The sequence below is a fragment of the Hippoglossus stenolepis genome, chromosome 4, assembly GCF_022539355.2.
Source record: "Hippoglossus stenolepis isolate QCI-W04-F060 chromosome 4, HSTE1.2, whole genome shotgun sequence".
NCBI classification, from domain to species: domain Eukaryota; kingdom Metazoa; phylum Chordata; class Actinopteri; order Pleuronectiformes; family Pleuronectidae; genus Hippoglossus; species Hippoglossus stenolepis.
The window spans coordinates 15,726,040-15,744,973 of NC_061486.1; the positions used below are offsets into that span (position 1 = coordinate 15,726,040).

An 18,934-nucleotide genomic window follows, 5' to 3' on the forward strand; every position below is an offset into this window, starting at 1 on the left:
CACACTGATGCACCTTCAAGTGTCCCAGTAAGTTTGGTTTTCATTAGTTATTTGATGCTATAAAAATGGGGTGAAACTTCATGATTGACAGCTGAGATCAACTTGCGATTGGTCGAGCACGTGTAGTGATGGGACCTTGATACTGCGGCTATTTGACAGACTTTCACGGGATGGCTTAAAATTAGATTTTCACTTGAGGACCCTCTTTAAGGCAAGGCCTCAAGACTTGGTACTAAAGCAGCAGCAATGATTCTGTTGATACAGTGTTTTGTAGTGCATGTGCCCAAATACATTTGTATATTAAATTACTATCGCACAAACCAGTTTAGTTAAAATAAACAATTTGCCTGTAGAGTGTGTTGTAAAGCTGGTAATCTAGCCCTTGTCTGTATAAATAATATGCACCAGGACGAGTACAATTTTACTGAAATTGTCACATCCAGAATCAGAATCAGGTGAGGACCTAAGTGCAGGACAGATCCAATAAAGGGTCTTAAATTTGACTTACCAGAGGGGTGAATAGATGGGCCATACTCCCAGTTTATACTCCCAGTGTTAACACAGTGTGGCTTTATTAACTCTGCAGACAGCCCTCTCTTAAAAGATACTCAACATAAGCACACACATGCACATGCCAAGCACATGTAATCCACACACACACACACAGAGATAATAATAATACATTTAATTTATACAGCACCTTTCATACATAAAATGCAGCTCAAAGTGCTTTACAATATAATCAAAGACATGAAATAAGGTAGATCAATAAGAACACGTTAGAAAACTACCAAAAGGTATAAAAAGAAGTTAAAAAAATCGAATAAAGACAATGGTGTTAAAAAAAATAAAGATACGATTTATTAAAAGCAAGATCAAAGAAATAGGTCTTGAATTATTCTTAAAACTATCAACAGAAGTAGCTTGTCTGATGTGTGGTGGGAGTTTGTTTCAAACCTTTGGTGCATGGCAAGAGAAAGCTGGATCCCCAAACTTCTTAGAGATGGTTGTTCCACACTGGAGAGGCAATTTATAACTTGATTTTGAGCATCAGAGTCATCTGGCGCTACAGATCATCAAAACAATGATAGTTCATACCATGGTCACTAATAATTTGTCCCATTTGTAACATATACAAGCAAAACAGTAAAGGACCTAGAATGGAACCCTGTGGAATGCCAAAAGGTTATCATGCTTTCATAAAACATGGTCAACGAGGCTAACAAAATATGTTCTGCCAGTAAGGTATGTTTTGAACCAGTTTAGAGCTATGCCTTTGATACCAATCCAACTTTCGACTCTGTGTAAAAGGATCTTGTGATCTACTGTCAAATGCAGCAAATAATTCCAGGAGCATCAGTATGTTAGAGAATGAGACAAGCTAAAGAGGGAAATTGCAAAGCATGGAGTGGAAATAGAATTTACCATGGGAATAGGGAGTATGCTCCATTTTCTGAGGGAGACAGGACTGGACAAAATCATTTATATATGCTTTAGACCACCCACCATTAAACCGAACGAAGAAAAAGGAGAAGTAAATATCGAGACACATTCAATGCTTTTGCCAAAACTTTAAAGTGAAAACAGTTTTAAACAGTTTAAGTCAAAAGACACTAATAGACACATTTAGATGCTAGTGTAATTTTTATACCCATTTCACCAGTCAGTCATAACAGTCAAATCAAGAGAATGAAAAAAAAAGACATAGGACAATATGATCTAGTTATATTTAATATTCTACAATGCAATTAGTGACAGTGTTTTCTAAAAAGGTCTAATTAAAATCCTATTCAAAATATTGAAAAGCGGGCCTGCCTACAGACCACTGTCGAAACAATTCTTCTCTTTTTGTTCTTTTATTTATTCTTTATAACTTGTTAATGATGTGTTACCTTGTTTTAATGTTATTTTAATGGAACTTTACTTGTGTGACTTTCATTTGTGAAGCACTTTGTAACTTTGTTCTCAAAATTGCTATATATATATACACATATATATATATATATATGTATATATATATAAAGATATAATTATTATGTAATAAAACAAGATGACTAGACAGTTTTGGGCAGTCCAGGATACTATGTAAACAGTATACAGATGATTATGAATGCTGTATATACAGACAGAAATTTGTGATAAAATACATAATTAAGTTTGACTCTCTCTATGAAAAAATATGCAGTTACACATTAGAAAGACACATCACCAAAACAGATAATGATAACTAGTTGGCCCCAGTCAGGGTTCGAATTACACAGTGGCTTTCATGGGAGCCCTACTTTCCAGTGCGCACCAGTCCAATATTTAACATGCATGCACATGCATACAAATGCAGGTGAGGGCGATGACCACATCAGGAATACACACCGAGAATAGATACTAAACTTAGTGGAGACAGATGTTCGGAAAATGGAATGCAATGTGTGAATATTTTTAAGGAACCTTAATGTGCATAAAATAAAATACAATCTGTGAAACAACAGTGAACAATTATTAGAGCTCCCCCTAAACATCTCAAGGAAGGCTTTCAGAGGAGCTGGTTACAGGGAAACTCATTTTTGATGAGGAGATGTATTGTGCAATAAATCAATTTCATGGTGCAGACTGATGGGTTGAGATCAGCCCTATAGGGTGTTTGGTATATTTAACATTGTTCCAGACATGCAGATATCTCTCTCACTCATATGGTTTAATGGAATGGTACCTCTTTCATCTGAACATCAGGCCAAGCTGGAAAATCATTAAATATGTCAATTAATTTGTCAAATTTTACTTTTGCCTCTTGTAAACTGTACGTTCATCCCTCACAAGTGCCGAACACCACTTTTTAGCCAATATAGACGTTTCTGTGATTGACATTTTAAGTTATCTATATACCTCTCACACCTGCTGCTTTTTCTTAGATGCTGTTTAAACTCTCTAAATACAACAAACTTTGTGTACAGCTTCCATGTTTTTTCCACATTCCGACTTAAAGCCACATAAACACACCAAAGACTGAAAATAAATTGGGAAATGGAACACGTGATCAGAGGGGGTTTATTCTGGATTTATTATTTTGTATCTATCCTTAACACAAACTTTTCTCCACTTTCCTCTCACTCTCTTTGTTTCACTGCCTGTGTTCTGTTACTCTGCATCACTTTGGCATTGGTTGTGGGAAAAAGTAGGAGCGCTTGTTGCAGCACAATTATTCTGAATTAAAAATGAGATAGCATAGGTGTGAATTGAGATCACAACTTTTATACGATTAATTGTAACACATGCAAATCTTCCTTAAGGAACTCAGAAACCTTGAACAGTTTTTTTTTTGCAATCTCTGACCTTCATAATAACCTGCAGACACTCTAGGTGGGACGCACACAGACAAATTAAATGTCTATATATCTTATGTTCATGACCAGTTGTTTTATAACATTTGAAGATTCATGTGAAAGCTATAACATACATGCCTCTCCAGACTAGCTCTTAATTCATAATCACACACAGAGGATTTATCTTATCTGTGTAGCATCATATCAGATTAAATGTGCATGTTAAGTAATGTGGGGTGGAGAACACATATGATCTTATTAAAAAGGTAATTCAAACTGTCTCCTGTGTCTTTATGCAGTACATGACCTTCAACAGATATCTGTGCATCACTGATGGTAAAGAATGAAGGAAGACGCACACAAACAAAAAAAGAACAAGAAAGGAATACAGATGTGACTGTGTTGTCTGTTAAACTCAAATCATCTCAAGAGCAGAAGTGATGTAAAGCAGAGATGACCCCATGGTGCTTTAGGGTTTTACATCAGTTTAGATCAGAAGTCCTGTAACTGAAAACACATTGTTTTTATGTTGACCTTTGTATTAAGTACACGCTAAAGGTTATACAGTTTTTGATTTACACTAATCACCAGTTGTGGAATAATGTCACTGACATCATACTAAAATGTAAGAGTGAGTATTTGATACGTTTGCTTTGAAACACAAAATGTCTGTGTATACACTTGTAGGGAGGAAGCTACTGGACAGTTGTGCTAATAAAAAACATGCATTCAATAATTAAATCATTTAAAAAACATAAAGTACATCAGTGACTTTATGATTATTGGTTCAAGTATTTCTGAAACTCTAGAAAGGTGTGGAAAACAAAAACAAAAAAGCATCCAGTGGTTCTGTGGATGGAAACTTACAACCTTGTTGCTAAGAGATCATGGGAGAAAAACAGTATGGTACAGTAACTCAGATAACCTCTCCAACTGTGGTGAGATGAGAAGCATCTGAGAACCCCAAGCTTTGATATGTTTGGTCTACAACAGCAGAGACCACGTCGGGTTCCACCCCTGTCGGGCCAAAAACTGAAATCTGAGGCTGCAGTAGACACAGACTCGGGGTCCGAATTTGCTGTGAATCCATGGAGCCATTGAACTGCCTTGAATCAACAGTCCTGTTAGGTTTTGATTTTGTTCAGACCCCAAAGCAGAGACTGATACAGGTAAGTAGAAAAGAATTAAGAGTTTATTGCTAAACAAAAGCAACGAAGAGCAGGCAGTGGAGGCCGAGAGCAGGCTGGCTGGTAGAGGCCCAGGGACGGCAAGAGTGTTGAGCACATGGAAGAAAAACTCTGCACTGAAGACACAATGTGGGCGGGCAGCAAGGCCGACCACACACACAGGAACACCGAAGATTCACAGAGACCAAGCACTCACAGCGACTACCGACTACCGAACGAGACTGAATCATCTGGCAGAGCAGACCAGGCTTTTATGGGCAGGTTGATGAGCTGAGTGGAAGCAGGTGGGCCTTGTGTGCTGCAGGAGAAGCCAGCCACGCCCCCTGCCACACACATGGCCTGCAGGAGAAAGAACAGAAAGGGGGACACAAAAACCCACAACAAGACCAAAACCAACACAGAATAATCAAGTCCATTGTTGTGGTGGGGGTGTAATGGAGTGGGAAATGTTTTGGTGCCGGCTCGGAGACATAGACGGTTGCCTCTGGTGCAGAATGTCGGGGAGGGCATCACAAGAATGCCACTAACGTAATTTCATTAAGCACAATTACAGTAACAACATTAACAACAAACACTGTCTTTTACAAAAATAAATATACTGCACCCCCTGAACTTTGTGGGTTGTGTGAGGGATTATGATGTACAACCAAAACAGAAAAGTCGAGGGGGGAAAGAAAGAGATATAGAAGTGTCTCATCTTTTAATAACGTTATCATAATGGTAGATAATGATGCTACAATGGCTTCTCGACTCCAGATTTTTTTACTTCCGTAAAAATATCAATACAGCTCGCTTGCTTGCTCATTGTGGGAACTGTTGGGTTTTCTCTATAAACTGAAGGTCTTGACCTTATTATGTTCTGATTTGGCTCTTGAGTTGGATTGAACGGAATATCTTTTTTACAATCGATTCTTCATTTTGCCCTGGACTTTTGTGTGAAGCACTTTGTAACCTCATTTAAATAAGTGCTATACAAGTAAAGTTATTATTACTATTACCAATGCTGCTTATCAACAGTATTTTTATTGTTTTGTTTTTTTAAAGCAGACAAATTCAGGAAAGAGGTATATATGTTATATTACAAGTGTGTGTTTGTGTGTGTGTCCGCCCATTCTTTAAAGATACTATCTTTAAATCTTTAAATTTTAATCTATTAAAGCAACAACCCTCGTGCATTGTTGAAGTGTGTGTCTGTGTGTGTGTGTGTGTGTGTGGATTACATGTGCTTGGCATGTGCATGTGTGTGCTTATGTTGAGTAACTTTCAAGAGAGGGCTGTCTGTAGAGTTAATAAAGTCACACTGTGTTAACACTGGGAGTATAAACTGGGAGTAGAAGCTGGGAGTAGGACCTGTCAGCTCAGCAAACAGATTTCACACAGAATATGAGCTCGAACACAAATATACAGGCATAAAAGTTACTATATATGCCCAGAAGTGGCGATGAAGGTTGTGTGTTTATGTCATGGTGACATATTATATTGACCGCTATGGGGAAATTACTGGTGGAGCTTAGGGTCAGCTTCAGGACAGATGCAGGTCGTCATGCAGGAGAGGCTCAGCTGAGGAGACATCTTACGTCACAAAGTATGTTTCTGTTTTTGTTGAATGTGATATCTTAAGATCAGCTTGAGGGAATTCTTCAAATTTGGACACAAATTCACTTGGACTCAAGGATGACCTCATTCAAATTTTTGTGGTCAAAGGTCAAGATCACTGTGACCTCATAAAAACACATGTTTTGCCTTGGAAATGTGATACTTCAAGGGAATCATATATTTGTAATACAAGTTTGTAAATACTATATTATTACACATCTTGTGCAGCTTCTTATATATATATTACATATATTATGTGAATATTTTTACAATTTTTTTACGTCATACACTTGCCTTTGTTTTGTATTGCATTGTTATTGTGTTGGTGTGTATATATTTTTACCCAAGGCTGGCGCAACTATAACAAGAACCCAATTTCGCCCCAGGGCTCAATATAATCTGCAGAATTAATGTGTCAACATGGAGCAGAAAGTTAAAGGAAAATTCCAACATTTTATTAAATTCCTGCTACAAAGGCCTGAAGCTGTTGTGAGAGCAAATAAAGTAACAGCAGTGTTAGTGTGGTGTTCCTAATAAAGTGCTCAGTGGTTTATTTTGTATGAACCAATCAAACAGCGCCCTCTCCTGTTGCTATGGAGACAAGGCCAGCTAGCATTAGCGCCACATGATTAGCACTAGCATCACCGAGCCGCTGCGTCCATCTTGTGTAGCTTAGCTTAGCTTAGCTGAACGGGCTAACGTTACCTTGCGCACTGAAGTGAGCAGCAGAGATGGATGACGGTGAGGAGCCGGGTCTGGTCCTCTCCTCACACAACACCTCCTCGGGCTCCAAGTCGGGCGGGGACAAGATGTTCTCCCTGAAGAAGTGGAACGCGGTGGCCATGTGGAGCTGGGATGTGGAATGCGACACCTGTGCCATCTGTCGGGTCCAGGTGATGGGTGAGTGTCAGCCGGTCCGCGGCTAGCTTGGATACAGGCTAATGCTAAGCTAGCGCAGACATACGAATGAGTGAAACTGCAGCTCCCTGACGCTGACTCGCGTGTTTTTGTATCTCCTTTGCAGACGCTTGTCTCCGGTGTCAGGCGGAGAACAAACAGGAGGACTGTGTCGGTAAGACCGCGTTAGCACTGTAGCATCGCCCGGCTAACGTTAGCTGCTCTGACGGAGCTGTCAGTGATTCACCAAGCTAATGGCTGCTATTCCAGCTGCTGTATTTGAAACTAGAGGATGACAGCACCGTGAAGATGCTTTGATTACAGCTGTCATTATGTTTGTATCCTTATCGAACAACACCAGGTATAAGAGGAACTAAGTAGATTTACTCAGCTACTGTAATTGACGAAACCATAGGTGCTTGTAGTTGTACTCGAGTACCTTGAGTATCAGCTTCCTAATACTTAAGTTCCACAACAGTTCAGGGGGATAATCGTACGATTTACTCCACATTTACCTTGTTACCAGAATCCTTGCAGAGTTAGATTATTAATAGAAGTGGTGGTCAACAAAGAAGTCATGATTTTTTATCATAAGTTAAGAGAGGACTTTGATATAAAATATATACGATACCATGTTGTTCCACCTGAAAGTATGTTGTGATACTTCTACTTTAACTTTAAAATATTTTTTGGAAGCAGGACTTTTACCTGTAACTGAATAGACAGGGGTATTCCTACTTTCACTGCAATCTAAATACTTCTTTCTCCACATACTTCTTTCTCTAGCCTGTTCATATAGTCATTATGTATTATTACTTGCAGTTTACGATCACCATGACATTTGATAAAAGGGTATCTAGAAAAGATATCTGTAACAACCCATTTAACTTCCAATGCATGCTTGTTTTTCCCAATGGGGCAACTTAAAATAATATTGCTCGGAAACTCTCCAGAACATACTATTAATAGTAGATTATTGGCTCGTGTCTCATCCTTCCAAGTTCTGTGGAAATCTGTTCAGTAGTTTTTGTGTAATCCTGCTGACAAACACACAAACCAACAAGTAAACCAACCAACAGACAGGGTTGGAAACATAACCTTCTTTATAAATGAGTAAAATATTTTCAATAGTCAACTTTCCATATACACCTTTACACTTGTTCATATTGTGCTATTCCTACTGTAACTGTTTAATGACTAGTTAAACAGAAATTCAGTCAGCACACTAATGACTTCACTGAGTATGGGTTAGAAGTAGTTTAATATAATAATAATAATAATAATAATAATATGGTGGCTTAAAAAAAATTATAAAAAAGACCTCACTGTCCCAGTGTGCTGTTTGACTGGACTGAAACACATTGTAGATGCCAAGTGATGTGCTTTTTGGAAAAGGTTAAAACAAAAGTGAATCTGTTTATTTACCGTTAAAGTAAATATGGTTATACTACTATGGTCTGTGTAACCCTTGTACTGTTTGATTGCCTCACTCCCTATGTTTCCACTCCTCTGTCTTTCAGTTGTGTGGGGAGAGTGCAACCACTCCTTCCATAACTGCTGCATGTCCCTGTGGGTGAAGCAGAACAATCGCTGTCCCCTCTGCCAGCAGGACTGGGTGGTTCAGAGAATCGGCAAATAAGCTCCACGACCAGGTGGTCTGACTCTCACCTGCACGCACCCGAGCGTGGTGACAGACTTGACATGGATCACTGCAGTGTCCTGTGTAGAGCCACAGACAACGTCATCTGTCCCTCCTACTTGCATGTTCCTGTCGTCCTGGTGTTGAAGGAGGGCGATGGATATAGCAGCACAGACTTGTTATTAATGTGGCTGGAGGGATCAAGAGTCATGAAGATATGGATGAAAGTTGTCGCAGTGTTTGGTCACGTTATATTATTGTCTGTGATGTGATCGCCACTTATCTTATCATCTTATGTGACTGTCCTTTTAGAAATAAAGAATTGTGAATAGCTGTAAACATATGTAGTTTTCATTTAGTATTTTCCTATAGTGAAATTATGGAAGAAGGTACTATTCTACAACACATGTTTTAGATTATATTCAGGAAAGTGCAACACATTCACCTGCCAAGATTTGTCTGGTTAAGGAATGGAAATATATTTTTTTGCCTCAGACAGAAATCTGTCTGCAACCCCAGAAGTTAATAACCTTGAAAGGACCGAAATCTGACATTTAATACTCGCCAAGACTTATTTTAACTGATTCTTTTTAACAAACAGTTCAGATTTTAAGTATAATGTCAACACTTTTCTTGTGTACTTATACTTTAATCGTATACTGTACTATGATTTCAGTAAGTTGATTGATTGAGACTACAAAAATCTAATTCTTTTTTGCAATGAAGAGAGGGTTTTGTGGGAAACAAATGTTTACACACCTACCAGCCACAATATTAAAACTGGTAAGTGACTGTACTCTTAATGTATCCAAAATATGATTTGGTTGTCAGTTCACCAGTACTTTGTGAGTGCCAAGAACCAAGTTCTACAGGCAAAGCAATATTTATCCACTTTTTAAACAAGAAATGAAAACGAAGTGTGAAATTGTCATCAAGAAAGGGTTTTATCTGCTACTTGGCCAGTTTTACCCCAGAAACACCGTCGTTATATATTTGTATCAATAATATGCACTGTTGCCACCCTAACTGGGCTACTTTGGCACATGAAGTGCACTACTTGGGCTGTAGAATCACTGTGAGACTGCAGAGGAATTGAGGAAAAGCTTATTTCGTTAGGCTGTTAGTTAAATCGGTGAAGTCTGTTCCCGGACTCCTGTAGATCTGTGTGTCCTTGACTGGTCGTCAATGATTCCTTTGCACTCGTAGCATGTGTAGGTTTGACTTTTTCACATATTTTCTTTAACATTTCTTTTTTCCCCTAAAGCACAGCTTTTACGTTAGTCTTCAGAACAACATTATTAGAAATAAGATAACATCTCACCTTGAGCAACACTTAGTAGCTGGTCTGGAGCTGTCAGGTTATACCATGTGATCTTCATAATTTAAACATTTCTGTGCCCTGACACCTGAGTAAAGTCCTCAGCTCCTGATTTTCACGTGCAGATGAAAGCTCCAGAACAGCGTCTAAATGGACCTCGGGGTGAAATACTTTGTCAGCTGCTGTTTCAAAGGACAAGTATGTACTTTGAGACAAGTTGTTCTGAGCAGCTAACAGACTAGAGTGTTAGGGCACTGGCCTCTCACTTCTGGCTGCTCGGTCAGTTATCTCTCATGAAAATAATTTTAAGGCTTCTTAAACCAATTAGGGCTTAAGTTTGAATTCTTCGTCCTGCTAAAGTCATGAGGTGTAGGTGTACATTGTATACTGTACGTGCTATCTTGGCTGTTTTTTATATTCATAACAATCTATCTTAATTGTAAGTTAAGATCAGGATTTGCCACCTTACCAAGTCATGCTCGCACCACAGTTGATGCACCCAGGCAATTTGCATCTCCTAAAAATAGACCAGCCCAAAGCCTCTTAAGTTCAAACCGCACAAGTCGCTTTCTCTAAGTGCCGTCTACAAATGAGCACGCAAAGACACTAAGCTACCAACAAATCCCTGAGAACATTGGGACTTTTAATGCTCTGAGAGGCGTGGTTCAAGAGGTAGAGGATGATGCAGGTGCTCCAGGCTCTCAGATGAACATGGACCCTGTGGATAAGTCAACTGTAGCGTTGGAGTTGCCAGCTGCATCTGCAAATATGCTTCGCGATACGTCGAGCATGGATGACCTGGTGAGCCTTAACAACCTGGTGGCCAACACGGCCTACCTGAAGGCTCAGCACATCGACCGCAGTGAGCTGAGGAAGCACATGCTCAGCCTCACACTGCCAAGACCAAAGTCCTTCGCTCTCCGTGCGGCTGCAGATAGTAGGTATGAGTCCCTGTGTGAGCAGCAGCCTATTGGGAGGATGCTCTTCCAACAGTTTCTCCAGACCTCTAACCCACAGTATGAGGTCGCGGCTAAGTTCCTGGAGGAGCTGAGCATCTGGAGCTTTGCGGAAGATGAAACCAAAGAGAAGGCCAAACGGAGCATCCTCGCCAAGTTCTGTCAACCTGAGTCCAGGCATTTTATCTCCTTTCTCACGGGAGAGAATGCAAAGACATGCAAGGAATTGTCATGCGAGAATTTCGATGAGACGATGACGGACCAGTTGAAAGAAGCCACAAGGGACTTCCTGAAGGGACAACCTTTCTGTGAATACCTGAACAGCCCCTTCTTTTATAAGTTCTTGCAGTGGAAGGAGTACGAAAAGCAGAAGATCAGTGACAAAAACTTCTATGAATTTAGGACTTTGGGGAAAGGTGGCTTTGGTGAGGTAGGTAGCAGGCGTTTGGGCATCTGGATGAAAATGTAAATCTGCAGACAAGGTGACAAATAAAAGTAAAAATTTGGATCCCAGTATCTCCATCCATAGGGTGCAAGGGGTAACAAGAAAAGCCAAACTTTAATCGTTGCATCCCTGAGCAATTAAAGGCTGTGATCAATTTAATTCAATCAATTCAATACATTCTGAATTTGGCTGCTACAGCCTCATTTGAAGCAGTAGCTTATGAAGGCTCATATTAGCAAACCATAGCTTTATATTTCTATACAGATGTTAACGTCACTGCATTGACTTGTACTACTGCTATATTAAGTTTTACTAAATGTCACGTGTTTACTGTGGCCGTGATTGGCCATGTTACACTATTTCACTTCATAGTCTCCCTTTTAAACTCACTGAAAGAGGATCCCTGTCATAACATCTAAAGTCACGTTTCTGTTTCTGTGTGACAGGTGTGTGCAGTGCAGGTGAAGCTCACAGGACAAATGTACGCCTGCAAGAAGCTGGACAAGAGGCATCTGAAGAAGAAAGGCGGAAATGGGCTTGCTCTCGTGGAGAAGCAGATCCTGGAGAAGGTCAATAGCCTCTTCATCGTCAACCTGGCTTACGCTTATGCCAACAGGACCCACCTGTGCCTGGTCATGGACCTCATGAACGGAGGGGACCTCAGGTTTCACATCTACGAGCTCGGGGAGCGGGGCATCCGCATGGAGCGAGTTGTTTACTACGTGGCCCAGATAACCATAGGGATCCTTCACCTGCACTCCATGGACATTCTGTACCGGGACATGAAGCCTGAGAATGTGCTGCTGGATGGTAAAGGACAGTGTCGGCTGTCGGACCTCGGATTGGCCGTGGAGCTGCCCAAAGGCAAAATGATCTGCCAGAAGGTCGGTGTAGTGACCTGGCCCTAGATTAACCTACTAAACCTACTGTTCACATTTAAAAAATAGCTTGGTTATAACTTATAAGGTGCTGTCAGACATGCTCTGAACTGCAGAGATGTGTATGTGTATTTGTGTATGTGTGATCGCAAATGTTCGAGTGAGAGCCTTGGGAGTGAAAATTGGCTCTGTAATATACTGCATTGCTCACATGAACAATAATCGCTGACTAGTATACTTTTCAGCCCACCCCTGTAAGTAGCTTAGCAGGAATAGATATGATAGCCCTCAGTCCTGCTCTGACAGACAAGAGAGAATAACCCTGTCTGACCCAATTAATCTCATTAAAAGGTGCCTGACGTTGACCCCAGTTGGAGGCTGCACTGGCGGAGAAATGCATGGAAGACTGACCAGAACCTCTTAGCGTTAGCTAGTCTGAACTTTGCTTTACTAGTACCAGATATAGCTTACACGAGACCAAAGAGATGAGTCAGGGGATTCACAATGGGGCTTCACTCACTACAGAGTGAACTACAAGGTCTAATTGGTCAGATGCCTTGTGTCTGTGTCTCCATTATTCATTAGTCAATTTTGATCTTCATGGAGTTGAGGCTGGTCAGGATAGTCTACTAGATAACTGAGATGCTGAGATGAAATTCTAAAAGTAAATTATTCTGTCAGGTCTCAGACATGTCTGTCCACCTCTGACATTATATCACGGTGATTTCTACGATCCCATATGAATACATATATACAGTGTGCTTTGTTTTGAATCTTTGTTTTTCAGTGTCTGAACTACTTAGTAACAGTGGTTCTCAAATTCTCTGGGTTGTGACCCAAAATAAAGCAATGTCCACTTGAGGCCCCTCATAACCAGTTGCATAGTGGCTGTAACCTCTTCAAACAAAGAGTTATTTTCTTCCTTATATCCTTAATTTTGTTAATTATGTTCCTTTAGATCTAAATAGAGATAACGATTAAGTAATTCAAAAAGAAAAGAGTAGATGAAAGTCTCTGTAGAAATGGTTTTTACTGCTTTTCTATGCTGCTTGTTTGAGATCTCTTGTCAGGGTCCGGACCATAGACTGTAAATAAAGATGGACGACATGTCTCCATGTCCTCCCTCTGTCCAATATGAAGATTAAACACTCCAGATTCAAATGCTGCCATCTTGCGCATTTGGAGCCAGAGTCTGTGCAATAGCCATCAGGAGATGGCGCCACTGCAGTGAAATTATATATTACTGTTGATGGTATCATATATTTTTATTTGAAGGAATACTCACCACACTTCCCAACTCACTTCAGCAGAAATACATAACTTTTGCCACTCCCCATCCATCCCTCATCATTTTTGTACACAGCATGATAAATGTGAAAGGATGTATACCTTTGACCTTGTAACCTCAGATGTGAATATGATTGTTAAAGTTATACCTCAGAGGTATGGACAAGGCTTACATATATCATTGCTTTGCTCTTTCTCTCGTCTGTTGTCAGGCTGGTACGACTGGCTACATGGCTCCTGAGGTGCTGAAGCAGGAGTATTATGGGACATCTGTGGACTGGTGGGCTCTGGGCTGCAGCATCTATGAGATGGTGGCTGCCCGTTTGCCTTTTAGAGACTTCAGAGAGAAGGTGCAGAACACCGAGGTGACTCGTCGCACTCTGGAGGACGACTGCAAGTTTGAACACAAACGTTTTGATGCCGCCACCAAAGATATCATCAGCCACTTCCTCAAGAGGAAGGTAGAGCTTCGTCTCGGGTGTCGGTGAGTAAAAGCTTCTCTGAGAGATAAAGTCTGTCACCTGTGGTTCTTCCGATCTTACATCAAGAAAATGTACATGTATAACTTCCTTTGCACACCACATGTGCTTATCCTATGTAAGATACTTGTAGAGAAACAGGTCCAGGGTCATAAAGCTAAGTTAAAGTCCAGACAAGTGAAACCTGGAGGTCAGGACACCTCGAAGGGGTCACAAAGGATTAAAGGAACAGGAGAGAATAAAAAAAGAAAAACATTGTAGTTCTGCTCCACAAAAATATCTTCTATTGGCCTTTTCTCATTTTATTTATTTAACACCTCTGACTCCTTTATTTTCTGTTGTGAATTACCCTCAAGTTTCATTTCTTAAGTCCTCCCAACATTATTAAAATGTAACAATCTGAGTTGAGGTGGCTGAATTTGCTGGTTTTAAGCCAAAAAGGTTGATCAGCTGATGAAGAGCTATATTCCCGCCAGTTTAAAGGGTCGCTGAATTGAATCCATCCATCCATCCGTCACACTGTGCACCAACACAGGTTGTGCAATTTAGTTCAATGTCACACTGTGCACCACTATCTAAATAGTTGAGAAGTTGTCCTTGAGTTGTCAGTGAAGCTGTCTTGATCAATCACAAACAGTAACATGGGTGGTAACGACACATGTCTTTTATAAGCTGCGTTTTTCTATTCTATTCTATTCACTGCTATAAAACTAATTGTTTTATCATTAATCTTTAAAGACATCTAAACAGTGAGTGAATTCAATTTTCATATTATTGCCCAGTTAAATTTTTTCACCTTTGTATCACAACTTTCAATCTCAGTCATTAAACACATGTTCTCTATTCTGTCTTTCTAGTAATAGCGACCCACGAAACCATGTGTTTTTCCAGAACATCAATTTCCACCGCTTGGAGGCGGGGCTGGTGGACCCCCCCTGGGTGCCAAAGTCCAACGTGGTCTACACCAGGGACACAGACAAGTTCCTGGACACCTCCGAGGTCCAGGACGTCGCCTTTGACGCCAAGGACGAGACATTTTTCATGGCGTTCAGCACAGGTGCAGTCTCCATCCAGTGGCAGAAGGAGATGATTGAAAGCGGAGTGTTCGAGCAGCTGAACGACCTCGGGCCGAATGGACACAACTGTGGGGGCATGTGGACGTCCAGGATGTGCGTCATATGTTAGACGTCTCATCACCTGACTGACATGTGGTGATGGACCAAACAACAGTGCTTTTGAATACTTGAAGTGAAGTGCCTGGATATTGAACTGCATTATGCATTAGGAACATAAGGCCTTTTTTAAAAATATATAAACAGCTTTTGCACTGAAGATGAATCATCCTTAAGTTTACTCACACAAATGAAATCATATTTATTATCCTGCCACAGCCAAACCTGATGGGACGAACGCTGTCTCAGTCTTAAAGAAATTGTTGTCAGTCTTGTGCCTGGATGGAAACTCACGCTGACATTGTGCTGGAACCACCGGTTTATACGTTGCCCTCTATTCCTGGTGAGACAGCAGACCCCGGTGCATTCATAGTTTCCATTGCATCACTCAGCCATGTTGGCAGGCCCAAGTCTTTACATGTGTTTGTAAACAGACCCAATAATGGCCGTGCGTCGCTGATTAGCAGCAAGATTGTGATCAGTATGTGTGGTAATGTGCCACATTTGTTAGAAAGACTGAAGGTGTCACAGAAATGCCGGGAATGCCTCTGGCTCAGACGACTGGACAGTGTCACGCGACCTCAGTGCTGAAGACCGTGAAGTCTTTTCAGTAGCACACGTTCACCACTAAGTGCCGCCACACTCCCATGGAGTGCGTTCAGTGTCCCGCAGTGCTCCTCATCATCCACCATTGTCCTGGCCATGTGCTGTGCTCAGTTATTTACAAGCACCGGATGACTCGTTTAGCTTTAACAAGGGGATGCTGTGAGACAAATTGTTGTATACACATTGTTTCTCCACTAGAAAAAAACCCAAACATGCTAAAATAGAATTTATGGCATTAAAAAGACAATGCCAACATTTTTATTACCCCCCCCCCCACCAGTGTTTACAAGCTATGCACGACCCATAACCAAGAGACGTTAGCAACTCACAAAATAGCAACAACAAACAACATAGTATGTTTGTGAAAAGCTTTTTGGCTTCCACAGATGCTCGTAAAGTTCTCGTATCCATATGGATGTATGCTACTGAATTAAAGCCCCAGGTAGTGGGAGACATGTCTACTATTGGTATCTCTGTCAAAAACTTTTGTTTGATTTTAGTTTTTATATTTCCAGATAGATGACAGTGACTAATTCATCTTTTACTTTATAAAGTAAGGAGATTGATTTTCTCTTGCTTTGATTTTTTCTTAATTTGATAGTGAGCTACGAGGACAATTGGAAAGAGAGAAGAGAAATAACATGTGACAAAGGGCCCCGGTGAGGACTTAAATCAAAGACGCTATAATTTCATGGTCAGTGTGCAGTGACCTCTGAGCTACCTGGGTGCTATTCCTGACTTTACTATTTTCATTCCCTAAGTCTTCTATGAAGATTTGTTGCTGACTGTAAAGCATGTCTATGTAGTTGTACTCAGTACTCTTACATACAAAGCTGCATTGTAATCAGTAGTGCCAATAGTATTTTGTCATATTTAGATATAATCTAATACTGATGACATTATCTAATATTTTGACATTTAACATATTTTTATACTGTTTTTGTGATAATTCCTCATGTATTTTTAAAGTATTCCATGGCATGTGGTTTGTATGTTTCCATGTTTGTGTGTGAGCAGTATTACACAAAAACTACAGAACAGAATACCATGAAACTGGGTGTAAGATGCGGTATGGGTGAGGTCTTCCCATTAAATTTTGGTTTGGATTCAGGATTTGTTTTTCACTTTCTTTAACTTTGCATTTACATTTCTTGCAATTTTGACTGTTTTCTCAGGATCTTGATGAAAAAAATTTAATACATATAAGGGACTGAAAAATGTTGTTATGCTTGATAGATTTTTGTTGGGCCTTGGTGGAGGTATGCTCTCTACTACTGAGTTTCATTCTGGTTTATTTATGTGTTTATTTGATGGGGGCATAGCACATTAATGAACATTAGTATAAATCACCAGATTTAAACATTGAAACAAGACATTGAATGCTGTAGTTATGACGATATCTTTTTGCTCCTCTCTAGGTGCAGATATCATCTATTATCATCCTATCAGCGAGGATCAGTCTGGTAATCAAGAAGGTGCTTGTCTCCTCAAAACATTCCAGAAACCACAGCACATTCACAAATATAACACAGTGTCCCCTCAGCGTTTTATTCAGAATGTATCGTCCACCACTTAGTGCATCTCTGCATAACCCTCAGACACATTAAGATAATGAGAGACATAAACATGTGTTGTGCTAATTCCTGCGAGGGGGTGACCTTACAGGCCTGAGAAGTGGTTCCATTCACGCTCGACTGTCATGAGATTAGAGGGTGGTTCAGATGGAAATCCAAGACGCAATATGATCGCCATCGGCTGCGAAGCCAGAGTGGGGAGTCCACTGTGGACGACGTGACGACAAGACAAACTCAACAGAAGGTCTCCAAGAACATGTTCTTACCAGGCGCCTACAAGCCTCTGCCAGGGTTCAGTTCCCCATGGTGTGATGCGGTAACACTGCCCTCCGATACACACACACAAAAACACACACTGCATGTATAATTGCACATTTACAATACACTCACACGCATGTGCATTTGTGCATCTTCAGATACTTGTGATATGGCTGATCATGCAAAGGTGCACTCACACAGACACACACACACACACACACACACAAATCTTATTACATCTGTAGAAGCAAGCATGGGGTTGTAGAGATCAAAGGAGCACGGTTGTAATTTGGTATCTGCGTTTGTTGCATGCTCATGCTCTGGATTCACATCAAAGACATGTGCCACACTTTCAGCTCTGTCCTGGCATCCTCACGACCGTATCACACCACTGATGTTGCTGGGATTTGTTTCCCCTTTGCTGGCTGCGAGTATGTGTCTGTTTTTGTGCGTACATGCAAGTGTTGGTCTTCGTAGATGGAAAATAAAAAAACTGCACTGATTTATGACTATATATGCACCTCGGTGTGTCTGTGAGAGAGCGCGTGAGTATTTAGGATAGGTGAGAAAGTAGTTAAACAGTGGAGACAGAGGGGCCATTGTCTGCTGAGGGAAAGCGAGAGTGAACCATGTGGGAGAGAGATTGAAGGAGGAAGAGGTTTGCTGCTCGTTGTTTTATACTAACGGCTAGTGTGAGTGAGGTCTATTTTTTGGGTTTTAAAAGTTATTTTCCCTTCGGCAGTTTTTCATGACATTTTATTTCACAATAGCTTAGATAAATTAGAATCAAGAAACAAGACCTGGATCAGGCCTGAGATCCTCATTGCTCTGAGCCTCTGGGCTGACCCCACTACCGCTCAGGAAGTGTTTAGATTTCAGTTAATGTTCAGTTTTCTAAGCTTCATTGCTCAAATTCTTAACATTTCCACAAATAAGTGAATTCCAGCAGGGCAGTCCAACAGAAACAGAGCGTGTGTGTGCCTGATGTTCTTCCCCACTGAGGCCCAATGGGCAGTTTCCAAGGCGCCAAGACCTCAGACCCCTTCCACTGCCAGGGGCATAGATAGAGGCCGCTCAGACACACACACAAACACACACGTTAACAGTCCCACACTCTCAGCTCTGGTCCTATCTCTATTCCATGTTTGGTTTCTTTACAGCTAAATTTATCTGTCTTTGTCGTTTTTCTCATGTTAGGACATCAAAAAGTATTTTTCCAAAAACAAATTCTACCAGCAGAGCCAACTAATGCCACTAGCTCCCTGTTTACACTCAGATTCTAGGTATTCTAATGTCCATGTCTTGAACCACAACCGTGAGTCAAG

General features: G+C 40.7%; 2 protein-coding genes across 2 annotated transcripts; both read left to right on the forward strand.

Moving 5' to 3' along the window:
• The first annotated feature begins 6,726 nt into the window (after positions 1–6,726).
• rnf7 (ring finger protein 7) lies at positions 6,727–8,975 on the forward strand. Its single transcript, XM_035155332.1, has 3 exons — positions 6,727–7,000; positions 7,125–7,172; positions 8,518–8,975. Exons 1-3 carry the CDS (start codon positions 6,832–6,834, stop codon positions 8,634–8,636), a joined length of 336 nt encoding a protein of 111 aa, XP_035011223.1. The 5' UTR covers positions 6,727–6,831; the 3' UTR covers positions 8,637–8,975.
• A 1,287-nt stretch (positions 8,976–10,262) lies between these two features.
• Positions 10,263–16,888, forward strand: grk7b (G protein-coupled receptor kinase 7b). The gene is made up of 4 exons (XM_035153537.2): positions 10,263–11,340; positions 11,802–12,239; positions 13,733–14,004; positions 14,857–16,888. The coding sequence occupies exons 1-4, from the start codon at positions 10,660–10,662 to the stop codon at positions 15,182–15,184; spliced, it is 1,719 nt and encodes a 572-aa protein (XP_035009428.1). The 5' UTR covers positions 10,263–10,659; the 3' UTR covers positions 15,185–16,888.
• Positions 16,889–18,934: the final 2,046 nt, after the last annotated feature.

Coding starts and splice junctions, on each gene's coding strand:
- rnf7 (XM_035155332.1), top strand. CDS start 6,832: ATGGATGACGGTGAGGAGCCGGGTCTGGTCCTCTCCTCACACAACACC. Junction 7,001..7,124: donor CTGTCGGGTCCAGGTGATGG/GTGAGTGTCAGC, acceptor TCTCCTTTGCAG/ACGCTTGTCTCCGGTGTCAG. Junction 7,173..8,517: donor CAAACAGGAGGACTGTGTCG/GTAAGACCGCGT, acceptor TCTGTCTTTCAG/TTGTGTGGGGAGAGTGCAAC.
- grk7b (XM_035153537.2), top strand. CDS start 10,660: ATGAACATGGACCCTGTGGATAAGTCAACTGTAGCGTTGGAGTTGCCA. Junction 12,240..13,732: donor GCAAAATGATCTGCCAGAAG/GTCGGTGTAGTG, acceptor GTCTGTTGTCAG/GCTGGTACGACTGGCTACAT. Junction 14,005..14,856: donor GAGCTTCGTCTCGGGTGTCG/GTGAGTAAAAGC, acceptor CTGTCTTTCTAG/TAATAGCGACCCACGAAACC.